General features: G+C 48.8%; 1 protein-coding gene across 2 annotated transcripts in view; it reads right to left on the bottom strand.

Annotated features, from left to right (window-relative positions):
• PPP3R1 (protein phosphatase 3 regulatory subunit B, alpha) overlaps window positions 1-19,585 on the bottom strand; it is a 74,050-nt gene that overhangs the window by 26,572 nt on the left and 27,893 nt on the right. The window contains exon 1 of one of the 2 annotated variants that reach the window (XM_069954616.1): window positions 18,233-18,476. The exons of the other annotated variant lie outside the window; for it this stretch is intronic. Coding sequence (XP_069810717.1) covers window positions 18,233-18,235 — 3 coding nt within the window. The 5' untranslated portion in view covers window positions 18,236-18,476. Of the gene's footprint in view, window positions 1-18,232; window positions 18,477-19,585 lie in introns of those variants that run through there. 2 annotated transcript variants of the gene reach the window in all.

The raw sequence follows: 19,585 nt of genomic DNA, 5'->3' as shown, positions 1-19,585 counted from the left end.
CTATACGGTATTATGAAAATAAAACCCCCATGTTCTGTAATGCAGCGAGTTGTTCTTTGCGGTGCGGCTGCCTCGGGCACAGCTGAATACAGGCAAAGTTTATTGTTACTGTCCTGCAGGTGGGTGCAGAGAAAATAATCCTGCAGCCTGAGCACACGCCGCACAGGAATCGCTCCACCAACGCACAAGACTGATGTAACACAGCGCTCCCCGCTGCCACACTCAGGCTAATCTCCTGAGACTGGGGAATTATATGGCCAGATACAGAGGCAAGACAAAAAATATAATATGGGGGGAGGGCTAGTGGTGAGTGTATACAGAGGAAAGCAATAGGCAAATCCACACTCTGAAAGATGACATTTATACTGATCATCCAGAACAATAAAACCAACTGCCTTAAATTGTATAGATCCCATTTGTGTCTCCGGGCCAGATGACCAGGGATGGGCTCCAACAGGCCTCCAATGGTCTCCTCTGGTATCTGGCACCAAGATGTTAGCAGCAGCATCTTTAAAGGGGAAATATCAGCAGGTTAAACAAAACTAAAGTTTTTTTTTTTTTTTTTTTTTTTGAATAAAACAAAAGAGTGCCACTCCTGTCCCAGGTTGGCTATGGTATTACAACACAGCCACTTCAGTGTAAGTAAGCTGCAATAACACACAAACTGATGACAAGAGTGGCCCTATTTCTGGGGGGAGCAGCTGTGTTCTCTTATCCTGGATAAGTGTACCAGTCATTTAATTTTTTTTTTTTCCAGAAATCAATAGTCCAGGCGATTTTAAGAAACTTTGTAATTGGGTTTGTTAGCCGAAAAATGCATTTTTATCATGAAAAAGCAGTTTGAAGCTCCCCCCCCTGTCTTCATGGTTCTCTATGGAGAGGGGAAGGGTGGAGGGGGAGGAAGCACCAAAACAGGACAACAAAGAGTTAATTTACAGCTACATCACCGGGCTATCTCCTCTGAAGTCAGCACTGACCCCTCTGACCTCTGAATACTGGCTTTCAAACAGGTCCCGCTGTGTAATCCTTTGATCTCTGCTGCCGACTAATCTCCCTCCTCCCCTCTCCATAGGTTACACAGGGCTCGACTGATGTAAGAGAGTGGAGATTTCCTGATAATGAGCAGTGAGAGAGAGAGGAGGGGGGGGGAACCTGAGGAAAGTTTTGTTTTTTTTTGAATGCAGATAATGCCATATTTGCCTAAAAAAAACAATTACAAAGTTTCTTAAAATCGCCTGTACTATTGATTTCTGTAGAAATAAATAATACGACAGTGACACATTAAAGATCACAAGTTCCTGGTGGAGATGTATGAAGAACAGACCAAGTGCACATAAGAGCTTCTCTATCAGATATGACAATCCAGACTCCAGCTCCGGCTTCAGGGGGAGGGTAAGGCTTATGTACATACACGTCTGCAATATAAATACATACATCAAGATCAATGTTTAACCACATACAACTGCTTGTAAGGACGTGTAGTAAACAATGTCCCTTCCCATGAAACGGGGACGCCATACAGGCATATCTGTACAGTACGCAGATGGACTACAGCTAAAACTGCCCCAGATCGGACATTTACTTCACATAGGTCGATAGTCACAGGTAAATGTGTTCTGCATGGAAAGGGTGGAGCCAGCCGCTGCCAGACACCTCTGGCTGTGGCTTGTTCTCTCTGAGCATAAAAGCAGCAGAAATTTTGTTTCCCTGAAATCTGGTGCCATGGAGAAATATGGTGGTTTAATAGACGGTTGGCCAATACAGTTGACATTCATTGAAGGTATGTGGCCTTTAAGAACTTATCAGCTGCTGTATGTCCTGCAGGAAGTGTTGTATTCTTTCCAGTGTTACAAGGTGCTCTCTGCTGCCACTTCTGGAAAGACAACACCATGTCCTGCAGGACATACAGTAGCTGATAAGTACGGGAAGACAAGATTTTTAAATAGAACTTATAAATCTATATAACTTTCTAAAAACTTCCATGGAGTACCCCTCCCATTGTAAGTTATCCCCTATCCACAGTATATGGGGGCTCTGACCACTGGCACCCCCTGTGATCTCCAGAATGAGAAGCTGACTCTCAAAGTAGTGACTTTCACATACGTGTAATGGCTCCGATCACTGCCTATAGAACTGCGTAAGGTAACTGTGCACTGTCCCCTGCTATGTCCGGCTCCACAGAAAACCAAGGAAGCCAAACACTTGTCCCCCCATTCTGCAAATCCCAGGGGTCCCCTCTGGTAAGACTGACAGACTGACAGCAATCTGACACTTATCCCTTATAATGTCCATAGAGGATAAGTCAGGGTCCTATTACACCGGCCGATGGGGGCCCGATAAGTGTAAACGAGTGCCGATCTGCTAGATCGCTGCTCATTTACTGGGCCTATTACACGGCCCAATAATCATTTAGCAAGAGCTGCATGGACATCATTACCGATGTCCTTGCAGCCCTTGCTTAAACTGTATACATTACCTATCCATGGTCCAGGGCTCCTGTTGCGCTCTGCAGCTCCAGAGTGGCCTGTCTCAGCTGACAGGCCGCTCAGCCAATCACTGGCTGCGGCGGTCCCGGCCAGTGATTGGCTGAGCGGCCTGTCAGCTCAGACAGGCCACTCTGGAGCTGCAGCGCGCGGGATCCGGGTAGAAGCAGAGCGCAAGAGGAGCCCTGGACCATGGATAGGTGATGTATACAGTTTAGAAATCATCAGCCGGGCACCGCTATTACACCTGATCGTTGTGTTTATTACACGGAGCAACATGGATGCAATGATATGGAGTGTTCAGAGCCCCCCACGTTCCATTCATTTTCTGAATGGGTCTGGGCAGTCACCACCACGCCCCAGACGGGAATAACACTTTAATATGGTATGTCAGATGACGTCATGGAGATCTCAGAGGATATAGCTATGGCATGGCTTCTATGGCCGATATAAACAGAAGCCATGTGTGTACAGCAGCAATTGTTGTACACGCTGATCAGTAAAAAAAACAAGAGAAGAAACAATACACATACATAATTTACAGGACATAAAAACAAAAAATTAAAGGGGTACTCCAGGCCGGGGGGTATTTTTGAGGATCGCCGGGGAGGGGGTGGAAATTGAAGCCGGAGGTCACTTACCTTCCCCGTTCCATCGCCGGTGCCCGGATCGCGCCGCCCGGTACTCCCGTCCCGCAGCTGCTTCCTGGTAAAAGCTTCCGCATGAGACGGGGTAGCGGGGTCCCGCCTCGGCTGCTGAATGGCAGAGCTGCCTTGAGACGTCACATCTCATGCGGCAGCTCTGACCAGGAAGCGGACGCAGGACGGGAGTACTGGGCAGAGCGATCCAGAAACAGGCACTGGAACGAAGAGGTAAGTGACCTCCGGCTTCAACTTCCACCCCCTCCCCGGCGATCCTCGAAAATATCCCCCAGCCCAGAGTACTCCTTTAACCCAACATTTTTATTACAATATAAAAAAAAAAAAAAGAAAAAAAAAGTGGAGTAAAAAAAATAAATAAAATATAACTTTTCCTATAATGAGAAATCTTGAGCGCGGTCCATCTGCTGCTCACTTCCAGTCTTGTTTGTGTAGGGAAATGTGAGCTCGCTGACCTTGGTATTATCCTGGCAATGTAAACACTGGAGGAAGCGGTAGAGCCGAAGCCTTGGGATGTTTACCGATCCTCATTCATACACACTGAAAGGTGTGCACAACAACAATTGCCACCGCTAATTATTACATGGCACAACGCCAGGAATACAAATATTACCTATTCCAGAGGTCTTTCCATTCTGTTCCTAGACATTATACCAAGGAAACCGAAGAAAGTGACAAGACGAGCCAACAAGTGACGCGGGTAAACGATCACATCCAAGCACCCAAAATAACTACAAATCGGGAGGGTGGGCAGGAGGCAGGCTCCAGAATGATCCCCAACCGGGAGGGTGGGCAGGAGGCAGGCTCCAGAATGATCCCCAACCGGGAGGGTGGGCAGGAGGCAGGCTCCAGATTTACCTCCATCCAGGAAGGTGGGCAGGAGGCAGGCTCCAGAGTGACCCCCAATCGGGAAGGTGGGCAGGAGGCAGGCTCCAGAGTGACCTCCATCCGGGAAGGTGGGCAGGCTCCAGAATGACCTCCATCCGGGAAGGTGGGCAGGGGGCAGGCTCCAGAATGACCTCCATCCGGGAAGGTGGGCAGGAGGCAGGCTCCAGAATTACCTCCATCCGGGAAAGTGGGCAGGCTCCAGAATGACCTCCATCCGGGAAGGTGGCCAGGGGGCAGGCTCCAGAATGACCTCCATCCGGGAAGGTGGGCAGGAGGCAGGCTCCAGAATGACCTCCATCCGGGAAGGTGGGCAGGCTCCAGAATGACCTCCATCCGGGAAGGTGGCCAGGGGGCAGGCTCCAGAATTACCTCCATACGGGAAGGTGGCCAGGCTCCAGAATGACCTCCATCCGGGAAGGTGGCCAGGCTCCAGAATGACCTCCATCCAGGAAGGTGGCCAGGGGGCAGGCTCCAGAATGACCTCCATCCGGGAAGGTGGGCAGGAGGCAGGCTCCAGAATGACCTCCATCTGGGAAGGTGGGCAGGGGGCAGGCTCCAGAATGACCTCCATCCGGGAAGGTGGCCAGGCTCCAGAATGACCTCCATCCGGGAAGGTGGTCAGGAGGCAGGCTCCAGAATGACCACCATCCAGGAAGGTGGGCAGGAGGCAGGCTCCAGAGTGACCTCCATCCAGGAAGGTGGGCAGGAGGCAGGCTCCAGAGTGACCTCCATCCAGGAAGGTGGGCAGGAGGCAGGCTCCAGAATGACCTCCATCCGGGAAGGTGGGCAGGAGGCAGGCTCCAGAATAACCTCCATCCGGGAAGGTGGGCAGGAGGCAGGCTCCAGAATGACCTCCATCCGGGAAGGTGGCCAGGGGGCAGGCTCCAGAATGACCTCCATCCGGGAAGGTGGCAAGGGGGCAGGCTCCAGAATTACCTCCATCCGGTAAGGTGGCCAGGGGACAGGCTCCAGAGAAAGGCACAATTCACATTAGGATTCAGGGCAACCACTGGACTGTAAGCTGGCAAAATGCCAAAAAGGGATGCCATTGTATAGCCCAACGTGTTCCCAGCAAGCCAATTGACTTTAAAGTCTAATCTATTTTGCTACCCAATATCGGGGGAAATCGGTCCCGGCCTGTGATTGGCTAAACAGCCTATCAGCTGAGACAGGCCGATCTGAAGCTGGAGCGTGCAAGACCCGGGGAGAAGCAGAGCGCAAGAGGAGCCCTGCAGCCTGGATAGGTAATGTATACAGTTTGGAAATCGTCAGCCGCCGACAGCGCACCGCTATTGCACCAAGACAATTACGCCCGACAATTATAGATCCAAACCTCTATCAACGATCAGCCAATGATAGTTGTCATTGGCTGATCGTTGTGTTTATTGCACAGAGTGATAATCGGCCGAATGGGGCCGATTATCTTTCCGTGTTATAGTACCCTAAAACTGACAGCAAATGGGAAAACGCCCCATCTTCGGCTAATAGTCTGTTTGAAGCAACCTTTAAAGCAGGGGTAAGGAACCTTCCCTCTACCCCTGCTTTAAAATGTATCTTCATGCCACACATCTTTCTGTGTGAACAGGGGATATGAGGCGGATTCCCATAAAGGGAAACAAACTATCTCCATGCTATCAGTTATTAGTTTCCATATCACAAGCAGTCTATACTTACCATGCTGCTTGTGACCTGGCATCTGGTTCATTGGTCCTCTAATCACCGGCTTCAGGCCGCTGCCTCCTCTGGAATGACTGACAGTCAGAGGAGGTGGGTCCTAAAGCTACGAACAGTGGCCAGAGGTCTGGAAAAGCCAGATCACAAGCAGCAAGGATGCAAGTATAGACTGCTGATTGTAATCTGGAAACCGACAGAACAGATAAATACATATCTGTTATGTCAGTTTCCAGGGCTGCACGAAAGATACAGCAATTGTTTGTGCAGCCCCTGCATTCGATCTTTATACTGACAGCACAGATACATACCTATCTGTGCTGTCAATTTTCTCTTATCCATATTGGCCATATATAACCCCATTTACACAGGAAGACGTGATGCTGACATTAAGTTTTAAAGCTTTCTTTCAAGACCCGATCAGTTGAGGATAAGGTGTTTCCCCCATCCTCGGCTGATCAGTGTCACTTTTACACAGACTGACTATTGGTCGCAAGAGCATTTCTAGCAACTCTCCTGACCAATAATCGGCCCGTGTAAAAGGCCCTTTAGCCGGCTGTCAGAGTCAGCTCTGTTCACACTGGTATTTTACATCTCTATTAACTTCAGTAGGATTTTTGCAGTTCTGCAAAGAGTTTAATACAACTTAACCCTATATTTTACACTTACTAAGCACATCCAAGACTCCTGTACATGACACCTGTGCTATACAGCTACGTTTCAGGTGAGTCTAGGAGTATTTGTAGTGCACGGCCAGCTATAACCGAGGCCAGCAGTGGGTTACTGCAGAGCTGCGGGTTAAAGCAGGCAGCAAAATGTAAAATTGCACGGGGGTGTAATGCACCACCAATTATGGTAAGAGATGACGTGCCCTACAGGCCTGTACACAGCAAATCCTTCCAAGGAACCAAGATTATTAGCTTCTCAAGTGTTATTGGCTTTGGATGTGGGGAATACCTGAATTATTAAAAAAAAAAAAAAAATCTGGCAGGGGAAAATATATTAAAAGTACAACTAGCAGCCCCATTCCAGGACTAGAGATAGGAAAGGTGGATGTTACAGGACTATTTCTGAGCATTGGCCAAAATTATTTCCTTCCTACAACCTAGGTTCTAGGTCAGGGGTGTCACACTTGCATCCTTCCAGCTATTGCAGAACTACAAATACCATCATGCCTGGACGACCAAAGCTTTGGCTGTGCAGGCATGATAGGAATTGTAGTTCTGCAACAGCTGGAGGGCCATAGGTTTGACGCCTGCATTCTAAGTAGCAGGTATGAGAGTCAGTAACTACAAAGTTCTGAGATATGAGAGTCAGTAACTACCGAGTTCCACTATACATTGATAGTAGTCTGCACATGACGTATTGTATCTGCACTACAATCCCAGGACGTTCCCATAGATCTCTGATGCATATTTGCACCTTGCCAATATAACTCTATACAATGAAGCCAATCCGTGTCCTGGCTTCTCAGTACAGCTTCCACATTGAAATGTGATAAAATCTCCCAACTGTGAAGCTGGAAGGGTGGATCCCTATTGAAAACACTAGGGTGCAGCTCGGGGGATCAGCATCGGACGCAGATCGAGCTACAAGATACATCCTAATCCGCACAGAGATCGGGGTGGAAAATGCCGTTGTGTGAACACAACCATCCACCACTGGGGTCTCCACGGAATTGGTGTTTTCTCCCTATCTTTCTTCTGATGCTCCCTAAGGCTGGGTTCACACTACGTTTTTGCAAAACGGATGGAAAAAACTGATGCATGTGTGTGCATCCGTTTTGATCAGTTTTCCCAATAAATTCCATTAAAAAAAAAAAAAGATCAAAATGGATCCGCTTTTTTTTAACATACCCAAAAAACGTAGTCAACCTCATTTTTGTGTCCGTAAAAAAAAAAAAAAGGTACGTTTTTATGGTAAAACATGTCAAAACGGATGCAAACACGCATCCGTTTTTAATCAGTTTTTTGCAAAAAAACAGATAAAAAAAAACGCATTGTAAAAACTTAGTGTGAACCCAGCCTAACATTGCAAAACTTCTCCTTCCCCCTCCCTCTGGCAGCACACTATATAGTCCCTTCTTAAAGAAATTAAAGGGGAACTATCGCCCCCTTGCCATTAGAAGGTAACAGAGAAACCTTCATCCTCACTGTCCCGTGACCACTAGGGAGCCATCAGGTGTTTAGATTTGTCTAACCTGCTGATAGTTCCCCTTTAAACAACTTAGGCTGTGTGTGGTATTCACTTCAATGGAACTGAGCTGCGAAACCCCGCCCAAACTGAAGACAGGAGAGGTGTTGTTTCTGGAAGCCTGGGGCCATGTTTTTTAAAGGGGTTATCCAGCGCTACAAAAACATGGCCACTTTTCCCCTCTAGTCTCCAGATTGGGTGGAGTTTCAAACTCAGTTCCATTGAAGTGAATGGAGCTTAAAGGGGTGCTCCAGCATGGGGGCACTTTCTGGGGGGGACCGGGGAGGAGGTGGCTGAAATAAAAGACGTCCACTCACCTCCCCGGTTCCAGCGGCGGGTCAATCATCGCGGTGCTCCGGCACCCGGTTCCCGGCCGCTTCCTGTTGTGGGAGGCCGCCCGAGACGCTACGTCTCAGGGGTGCTCAGCCACTCAGTGAAGGAAGCTGGATCCGAGCGGACTTCAAACGGATCCCGCCTCCTTCACTGAGTGGCCCTGAGACGTAGCATCTCGGGCGGCGTCAGACACCAGGAAGCGGCCGGGAACCGGGTACCGGAACGCCACGATGAGTGACCCGCCGCTGGAAGCGGGGAGGTGAGTGGACGTCTTTTATTTCAGCCACCTCCTCCCCGGTCCCCCCCAAAAAGTGCCCCCACGCTGGATAACCCCTTTAATTGCAAACCCCACATGAACTGGAGACAAGAGGGGGAAATTGGCCATGTTTTTGTAGCGCTGGATAACCCCTTTAAGCCTGAATAACCTCATTAATTCCAGTGTGAGACTGGTCCGAGCCCCTTGCCTCTGGCAGTCAGGGCATGATAGCAGTAGTAGTTCTGCTACAAGTTGGGGGAACCATGCTCCAGTACTATGTACAATGCAGTTCCCAGGAAGGCCAGATTTGCCTAGGTTGCTTGGTAACCTGTGTCAGGGACGTTCCTCCTTTACATAGCCGGTATACTCCTCTGCCTTAGGCATCCTAGCTACCCCCCGTCACCAGCCAGGGTCATCACTATTTGGGTTGTAGAGCTACAAGTCCCAGCATTTATTGTTTCTGCCGTTGTGAGAACCTGGTGCAGATTATAAATATATCGCTTTTATTTTTTTCTGCAGTGTGTGAACATACCCTAAAATGATAAAAACCCCAATGCTATACAGCAATACAGATATATACAGGATCACCTAGGAGTGACCACTGCATTATAACCATAGTGAGATATCACACAATATACTGCATACAGCAATACAGATATATACAGGATCACCTAGGAGTGACCGCTGCATTATAACCATAGTGAGATATCACAATATACTGCATACAGCAATACAGATATATACAGGATCACCTAGGAGTGACCGCTGCATTATAACCATAGTGAGATATCACACAATATACTGCATACAGCAATACAGATATATACAGGATCACCTAGGAGTGACCGCTGCATTATAACCATAGTGAGATATCACACAATGCAGAAAGAGGAACCAGCTCCGCATTTCCATAAAATGTCACCGGCTATAAATCTCCTGAACAACGGACGGGCAGCGTTATATTTAGGAGGAACGTCTGTTATTATTGTTTTTACGGCTTCTCTATAAAACCTCACAGGCCTCCTCATAGGCCTATGTAATAGCAGTATATTACAGGACAGGTCCTCTCTCTCTCCTATGTAATAGCAGTATATTACAGGACAGGTCCTCTCTCTCCTATGTAAGAGCAGTATATTACAGGACAGGTCCTCTCTCCCCTATGTAATAGCAGTATATTACAGGACAGGTCCTCTCTCCTATGTAAGAGCAGTATATTACAGGACAGGTCCTCTCTCTCTCCTATGTAAGAGCAGTATATTACAGGACAGGTCCTCTCTCCCCTATGTAATAGCAGTATATTACAGGACAGGTCCTCTCTCTCCTATGTAATAGCAGTATATTACAGGACAGGTCCTCTCTCTCCTATGTAATAGCAGTATATTACAGGACAGGTCCTCTCTCTCCTATGTAATAGCAGTATATTACAGGACAGGTCCTCTCTCTCCTATGTAATAGCAGTATATTACAGGACAGGTCCTCTCTCTCCTATGTAATAGCAGTATATCACAGGACAGGTCCTCTCTCTCCTATGTAATAGCAGTATATTACAGGACAGGTCCTCTCTCTCCTATGTAATAGCAGTATATTACAGGACAGGTCCTCTCTCCCCTATGTAAGAGCAGTATATTACAGGACAGGTCCTCTCCGCTATGTAAGAGCAGTATATTACAGGACAGGTCCTCTCTCCTATGTAAGAGCAGTATATTACAGGACAGGTCCTCTCTCTCCTATGTAATAGCAGTATATTACAGGACAGGTCCTCTCTCTCCTATGTAATAGCAGTATATTACAGGACAGGTCCTCTCTCTCCTATGTAAGAGCAGTATATTACAGGACAGGTCCTCTCTCCTATGTAAGAGCAGTATATTACAGGACAGGTCCTCTCTCCTATGTAAGAGCAGTATATTACAGGACAGGTCCTCTCTCCTATGTAAGAGCAGTATATTACAGGACAGGTCCTCTCCGCTATGTAAGAGCAGTATATTACAGGACAGGTGCCTTCCTATTTGTGTATAAGGAACGATCTGTCTCTTAGCGCTGTATAACACGGGACAATTATCTCTAAAAATTGCTCTAAAAAAAATCAAAAATGTAAAAATTAAAAAAAATTGGCCTAAGCCGTACAACTCCCTGAGTAAGGGGATTTGCATCTGAGAACTGTGTGCCAGAGAGGGCCGTAAGAACACGATGAACATTGATGTTGCTCAACCAGACAACCGATCGAGCTTTGTTCATTAAATGACAGTCGCTCCTTTGCGGATAGCCTGAGGGCCCTATTCCACCGGACAATTATCGTTTGCATAATCGTTAACGATTAATGATCTCAAACGACCGCTATTGCAAAAGACCTGAAAACATTCACTCATTTCCATGGAACGATAATCGTTACTTATGAACGTAATTGCGATCGTTTTTTCTTCGCTATTTATTCGCTATTGCGTTCGTATCTATTGCGAACGACCAATGTCTTATTCAATGCGAACGATTTGCGAACGTTTTGCGAACGAGCAACGATAAAAATAGGTCCAGGTCTTATAAAGCGATCAACGATTTCTCGTTCGGTCGTTAATCGTTAACTGCATTTAAACCGAACGATTATCGTTTAGATTCGAACAATTTAACGATAATCTGAACAATTATCGTCCGGTGGAATAGGGCCCTGAGACTGTCTGACAGCCCTTACATAATGGGGGAGGGTTATCAAACCTTGTAGACACGAACAGTGGAGCCCAAAGCAGCCAATCAGATTGCTTCATTTAAAAAAAACAAAGCTAGAATCTAATTAGTTGCAATGGGCAGAGGCTCTACCATTCCTTAGCACAAATTCTGCTAAATCTCACCTTATGGGGGGGGGGGGGGGACCGTTTATCAAGTATTTTTACAGTAAAACCCAATCACAGCTCAGCTATCAAATATTCATAAGCCCTGGTGAAATGAAAGCTGTGATTGGTTGCTCTAGGCAAGATGGGACATTTCTATTGGACAGCTGCTTGATAAGACTACCCCCCCCCCCACACACACACGTTCATTGTCACCATAAACACATATAAACCTAAGGGTCCCACTCATCCCTATTACACAAAGCCGTATTTGGCCAATAATCGCTTCATGTAACAAAAGGCAACGATCGGCCGTCATGCACGACGTCGGACGATTGTTGTCTCTCAACATGTTGAAAGACAAACAATTAGGAAAGCAACGATCTGCTGCCATCGCTCCGTATAATAGGGGCTGCAGCAGCAGACTTAAGGCCCTATTCCACGGAACGAATATCGGCCGCTAATCGTCCCGTGGAATAGAGTGCAACGATCAGCAGACATCGTTCATGTTGACTGATCGTTGCAGTCGCTTGCTTTTCAACATGCCGTCGCTCCGTTGAATAGGAGAAGCAGCAGCAGACGCTGCTGTATCCTGTGGGCTGCCCGGACGATCAGCGATCACCCGGGCAGCCCCCCGCCGCCCCTCCCGCACTCACCCGGCGGCAGCGAGCGGGGAACGAGGAGCAAACGAGCGCTGAGAGAGCTCATTTGCTCCTCTAGACGCCCCGTGGAATAGGGCCATAAGGGCCCTATTACACGAGATGATTATCATGCAAAAAATCATTAAATCGTTTGAATTTAAACGATAATCACAGGCAAAGATCGAAAAATCGTTCGTATGTTGTTGATTGTTGATATAGATCGGAACCTAAAAATTATTGTTAATCGTTCGCTGTAATTCCATGTTTGTTCGCTCAAGTTCCACGTTTTTTTCACTAATCGTTCAGTGTAATTGCACATTGTTCATTGTTTTTCTGGGATCAGATGGAGTAAACGATCACAATAACTATCACAATAACTATCACAATAACTATCACAATAACTATCACAATAACTATCACAATAACTATCACAATAACTATCACAATAACTATCACAATAACTATCGTAACTAACGATTATCGTTCTGTGTAATATGGTGAATGATTTCAGGTTAACGATAAACAAACTCGTTTGCGATCGTTTATCGCTAGTCGTTATAGTTAAAAATCGGTCAGTGTAATAGGACCCTAATGCTGCGATAATCGCCCGATTGTACGATTAACGATGTCAAAAGAACGATTTTTTTTTAGAACAATCAGCGTTTAGACGGAACGATGTATCGTACGGAAAAATCGTTTTGCGATCGCTTAAGCCTCTCGCACATAGGTAAAAATCAGTAAACGACTGTACACAGAACGATCTGCGAATTTTTTGCGAACGACGATTTTAGAACATGTTGTAAGATCAAAATGAACGATTTCTTGCTTGACGCTTGATCGTTTGCTGCGTTTACACGTACGATTGTCATTCGAATTCGATCGTTATAGTGCAAATTCGCACGATAATCGTTCCGTGTAAACGCAGCATAAGGGTCCTATTCCACAGAGGGATAATCGGCCGATTATCGCTCCGTGGAATAGAGACAACAATCAGCTGTTGATCGTATCATCGGCTGATCGTTTATTTAGGTTCAAACCTAAAATCATCGGGCACCGACCGCACATCGCTGCGTGGAATAGCGAATCTCGGTGGGTGACAGACGATTTCAAAAGCACCATGCCTAAACATGTTGCAGGTCTTCTGCGCACCTCTTCTTCCCGGTCCTGGTAACGATGTCCCTGCAGCCCTCGCTAAACAATTATCGGGCCGTGTAATAGGCCCAGTAAATGAGCACCCATCTAGCACATCGGCGCTCGTTTACATTATAAATCAGGCCCCCATCGGCCCGTGGAATAGGACCCTAAGGGTCCTATTACACTGAGCGGTTTTTAACGACTAACGATAAATGATCACAAACGAGATTGTTTATCGTTAACCTGAAATCGTTCACCATATTACACAGAACGATAGCCGTTAGTTACGATCGTTATTGTGATCGTTACTATGATCGTTTAATCCTTCTGATCCCAGCAAAACAATGAACATTGTGCAATTACACTGAAAGATTAGCGAACAAATGCAGAACTTGAGCGAACGAAGATGGAATTACAGAGAACAATTAACGATAATTTTAGGTTCAGATATCAATCAACGATACCTGAACGATTTTCCGAACATTGCCTGCAATTACGCAGAATGATTATCATTTAAATTCGAATTAACGATTTTTTGCATGATAATCGTCCCGTGTAATAGGGCCCTAACCACCCTGTGCACTTACCCCGCGGGGAGGCTAGGAGTGTGTGGGCATCCTCTATGGGAAATGCACTGCAGCACTTTCATCGTATTGCCCTGGTTTATCGTGCCATCCTTCACAGTGGGGATTCCCGGCCCACTGGCTGTGCTGGGATCGTAGTGTAGCCCAAGCACATAAAGCTGGCTATGGCTCCATGCATAACTGGGTGGCCAGAAACGCACTGATTACAATACTAAACCGCCGCTGTACCTACTTTATTACCATAATAGCTAGATGCCTCCCCCCAATTGCTCGTGATATAAAAGAAACAGATCGCTGATCTCAGGGAGACCAGCCAAACGACAACACTGCCAGCTGCTAGTGAAAGCGCTCAATGCAGTGAAATCCTAGGTGCATTGCCCCCTGGGAAACATGAATATGCAAAAGAAGAGCCTGTGGAGCCTCATCAAAGAGTCTCGAAACACAGGACTAGCCAGATATCCCCTGGGAAGGACCCAGCCAAGAAGTGGCTGCTGTAGGGAAACCACCAAAACCACTGGTCATGATGGCAAATGACCCTTCATCCATACACCTCAATAAAAGCATATGCACGCCCTGGTCAAGCACACTTGCTTATTTCAGTGGGGAGAAGGAGACAAGCTGCCGCCAAGCACTTCTGGCAACACCTTATCTCCTGGCTGAACAGAAGGATCAATCATATTAAAACGCAACATGTCTGATTTTCGTATGTAATGTGTGAGGGCAGCCAAGTGTCCTCCTACACATGCGGTCAGGAGGACAAGGACTGGGAACGCCAGATCCTATGTTCCAATGGAGAGAAGTAGCGTCAAGTACCTGGCAGTGCGTTTAGGGTGGGGGAAGGGGTGTCCGGATATATTAATTCTATTGTCTGTTTTAGGGTCCTATTCCACAGGCTGATGGGGGCCCGATCAAACATAAATGAGCACAGATCTGCTAGATCGGCGCTCGTTTACTGGGCCTATTACACGGCCCGATAAACATTAAGCGAGGGCTGCAGGGACATTGTTGCCGATGTCCTTGCAGCCCTTGTTTAAACATCATACTTTACCTAAGCACGTTGCAGGTCTTCTCCTGCGATCCTTCTTCCTCCCGGTCCTGCGCACAGCAGCTTTGGTGCGGCCTGTTTGAGCTGACAGACCGCTCATCCAATCACTGGCCTTGGCGGTCCTGGCCAGTGATTGGCTGAGCGATCTGTCAGCTTAGACAGGCCGCACCGAAGCTGCTGCTGCGCGCGGGATCGGGAAGAAGAAGGATCGCAGGAGAAGACCTGCAACATGCTTAGGTAATGTATGGCATCTGTGAAATCATCTGTCGCCCGAGTCGCATTGCTATTCCACGCAGCGATGCGCAGCAGATGCCCGATAATTTGAGGTTTGAACCTAAATAAACGATAAGCCGATGACACGATCATCGGCTGATCATTGTCTCTATTCCACAGAGCGATAATCGGCCCGTGGGATAGGCCCCTTAGACTTGTTCAATGTATTGGCAAGAAATCATTTGCATCCTTATAGTTACATGGTGTGGGCTCAGGAGGGCGCACACATAGCTGGCATGTCGCAAGTATCGGGCACGGGCATATGGCAGCCGGTTATGACTAATATCAAATCAGGTAGGAGGTGACTTGCTATAAATCAGGGATGACGAACCTTCGGCCCTCCAGTTGTTGCAAAACTACAATTCCCATCATGTGAAGCTTTGGCTGTCCAGGCATGACGGGAATTGTAGTTTTGCAACAACTGAAGGGCCGAAGGTTCCCCATCCCTGCTATCGATGATCCTGGTCAAGTCCTGTATTAGTATAGGAGTGTGAATTCTCTTGGTTGGAGGGACTCCAACATCTATTGTAATGAATGAGCACCTGAAAAAGCTGCAGAGCTCCTACCATATAATGAGATGTACAGCAAGTCCAAGAGGCGCTGCCCACACTGCAGGAGTGCCCTGAACCCCACGGATCCTCCAGCTCAGGGGGGCGCTGTATCGTTCATTGACCTCTTATAAAAGCCCTTCAGTCTCATGACATCAGTGGATGTGGCAGTATTCAGTAGACACTGACTGATCTGCAGCTGACGGTGATCTATAGATTAGCCTCCGGGGAAGGGAGGGGGGGGCACCCGTGACAGATAGGATTTACCTATGACAGGCACACTGCGCTGAAGGAAGAGAGCCACGCCTGACAGGCACATCTATCTGGGGTAAATGGGGGAGAGAGCGCTGGGGGAAGGGTGGCACTCATGACAGGCACATCAATCTGGGGTAAAGGGGGAAGATGTTCTATGACTGGTACATTGCTCGGAGGGCATGCACTGGCAACAGGCAAACTGGCGGAGGGGGGGGGGCACCATGACAGCCACAGTTCTCTGGGGGAATTAGGGCACTACAAAACAGCACACTGGGCAGGGGGAAGAGGGCCACTATGACAGCACACTGGGCAGGGGGAAGAGGGCCACTATGACAGCACACTGGGCAGGGGGAAGAGGGTCACTATGACAGTACACTGGGCAGGGGGAAGAGGGTCACTATGACAGTACACTGGGCAGGGGGAAGAGGGTCACTATGACAGTACACTGGGCAGGGGGAAGAGGGTCACTATGACAGCACACTGGGCAGGGGGAAGAGGGCCACTATGAAAGCACACTGGGCAGGGGGAAGAGGGTCACTATGACAGCACACTGGGCAGGGGGAAGAGGGTCACTATGACAGCACACTGGGCAGGGGGAAGAGGGTCACTATGACAGCACACTGGGCAGGGGGGAAGAGGGTCACTATGACAGCACACTGGGCAGGGGGGAAGAGGGTCACTATGACAGCACACTGGGCAGGGGGGAAGAGGGTCACTATGACAGCACACTGGGCAGGGGGAAGAGGGTCACTATGACAGCACACTGGGCAGGGGGAAGAGGGTCACTATGACAGCACACTGGGCAGGGGGAAGAGGGTCACTATGACAGCACACTGGGCAGGGGGAAGAGGGTCACTATGACAGCACACTGGGCAGGGAGAAGAGGGCCACTATGACAGCACACTGGGCAGGGGGAAGAGGGTCACTATGACAGTACACTGGGCAGGGGGAAGAGGGTCACTATGACAGCACACTGGGCAGGGGGAAGAGGGTCACTATGACAGCACACTGGGCAGGGGGAAGAGGGTCACTATGACAGCACACTAGGCAGGGGGAAGAGGGCCACTATGAAAGCACACTGGGCAGGGGGAAGAGGGTCACTATGACAGCAAACTGGGCAGGGGGAAGAGGGTCACTATGACAGCACACTGGGCAGGGGGGAAGAGGGTCACTATGACAGCACACTGGGCAGGGGGAAGAGGGTCACTATGACAGCACACTGGGCAGGGGGGAAGAGGGTCACTATGACAGCACACTGGGCAGGGGGGAAGAGGGTCACTATGACAGCACACTGGGCAGGGGGAAGAGGGTCACTATGACAGCACACTGGGCAGGGGGGAAGAGGGCCACTATGACAGCACACTGGGCAGGGGGATTCCTCTGGGACAGGCCATACACTGCATTGTACACCCACCACCACAACATAGTCCAGGGCATACAAGTAGTTAACACCTCGGTGTCTCCGATCTTCCTAACCATGCCCATTATGGCCGCTCTCCTGACAGCCGTATTCATCCTTAATCCCATAAACCATATCATCCTCCTCCTCTCCTCCGCCGGCCACACATCACCCCTCTGGCTACCACACACAGTCTGGCACAGGCGGCATGTTCAGACAGCGCTCTAGTAAAGCCTTCGCCCAGACACATGAAGCCTCTCCATCCCCCCCTACCCCCCTCATACCCCCCTTCTCCAAGCATCACAGCCTGCAGCAAGTGGAGCGCACACAGCTCTGGTGGGCGAGCGTGTAATTCCCCATCAGGAGGGGACGGATCGGAGATGACAGCACAGCGAGTACCGTATCCCTGCACGGGCGGAGAAGGCGGCGAGCTCGGAGCTGTCAATCACAGGGGGGGGGCATTACCAGTGGGGGGGGGGGGGGGGGGGGTACTAATTAGCGAATAAGCCTCTGACCGCTTCCTCCGCCAGTCCTCGTATTAACCCCTATATCAGTCGCCGACCAATCGTAGGGATCTGTATACCAGCGACGGATAGGAGAGATGCGACGGCTATACAGCGGACAGGAGGAGGATTTATTTGGCTTATGATGCCCCCGGATCAGGTGTCACGGGGGCAACTGGGGTCCACGTCAATCACAGAGCGGAGGGTTTCTATGTAAGATGCCAAAGCCAATGACATCAAGGTGTAGATTACCGCAGAGCATCGTTCACACCAGGCAGCACCCCGCCTGTGAGTGGGAGACAGGGGCTGAGCTTGCCTATCCTCCAGCAATGCTGCATTGCAACATAGGCTGCAATGGTGGATGGGAGGTAGGCACATAATAAACACACAGATCTGCCGCCATTCACACACAGCAGGTACCGCAGCCGTCAGGCGATCAGCTGTGAATAACCGCAGCGGCTGACAGGGGGTGACGGCTCGCCCGGGGCCCGGCCTGTGTCTGTCTCCAGCACCGCAATGCGGCCCTCGCTGCCGTCCTCCCCGCTTACCATGGTGTCTGCTCGGTGACGCGCTGTCTTCCCGGGCCGCTGTGTGAGGGGGTGGCGGGTGAAGCCGCGTTGCTATGTCAGCTGTGCAGACGAGGCCCCGGCCGCCGGATAACGAGGACGCTCCTTCTCTGAGCCGCAGCCGCGTACTAGAGAGAGGGAGGGGGAGAGCGGGCGGCAGAGACTGGGAGGGAGCGGGAGGGAGGGGCGGCCCTGACGTCACACAGAGTCTGGGGGCGAGGCTTATGTCCTGGTGTTTTGGTTGATAGCGTCGCGTCTACCGCAGTAGACGTCTTGACGTAAGCACGTAATCGTGGGCGTGGTCCTGTAGGAGGTGAGGGGTGCCATGTTAGATGAGGGCAGGAATGCGGCTAGTTGTATAGCTTTAGTATCATGGATGGGCAAACGTCGGCTCTTCAGCTATGACAAAACCACAATTCCCATCATGCCTGTCTAGGCATAATGGGAATTGTAGTTTTGCCACAGCTGAAGGGGTGGAGGTTCCCCACCTATTCTAGTTGAAGCATAAATGGTTTAGTTCTGTATTAAGAAACAGCGATCAGCACTTAAGTAGTGTGAACAGTGTCCCGTTAGGTTATATCATTAGATTATGCCTATAATTCCGTAAAAACGGATTAGGGGTGCTCCTCCTTAGAAGTTCAGGTTCAAATGCAAGTCCAATGAGAAAAAAATAGAAACATAGGAGGGCACTCACCATAAAACTTGACTTTTATTGTGGTTACATTAAAAGCAATCCATTGTATTCAGGCGACCCAGACGCCAGCACCATGTGATTCACCGCATGGTGCTGGCTTCTGGGTCGCCTGAATACAATGGATCGCTTTTAATGTAACCACAATAAAAGTCAAGTTTTATGGTGAGTGCCCTCCTATGTTTCTACTTTTTTCTCATTGGACTTGCATAAATGGTTTAGCATGTCTCTGTGTTATAGGTAGTTCTATACCACATCTGGTCTGTATTATGGAACTCATAGGGTTAAAGGGGTTATCCAGTGCTACAAAAACATGGCCACTTTTTTTCAGAGACAACACGACTCTTATCTCCAGTTCAGGTGCGGTTTGCAATTGAGCTCCATTCACTTCAATGGAACTGAGCAGCAAAACCCTGCCCAAGCTGGAGACAAGAGTGGTGCTGTCTCTGGAAGAAAGTGGCCATGTTTTTGTAGCGCTGGACAACCCCTTTAGGGTTACATACAAGCTGAATTTTTTAGTACAATTTGGGCATTAAAAGGAGGCGGGGTTAATATCCAGTAGGTGTTACAGGATGGGGCTTAAAGGGTAATTTAGTAGTGGTAAAAAAAAAAACATAGCTGCTTTCTTACAGAAAAGACGCCAA

Source organism: Dendropsophus ebraccatus, chromosome 15 (genome assembly GCF_027789765.1).
Source record: "Dendropsophus ebraccatus isolate aDenEbr1 chromosome 15, aDenEbr1.pat, whole genome shotgun sequence".
Classification (NCBI taxonomy): domain Eukaryota; kingdom Metazoa; phylum Chordata; class Amphibia; order Anura; family Hylidae; genus Dendropsophus; species Dendropsophus ebraccatus.
Note: the sequence above shows the minus strand (reverse complement) of the source record. Positions and strands in the feature narration are given on the sequence as shown.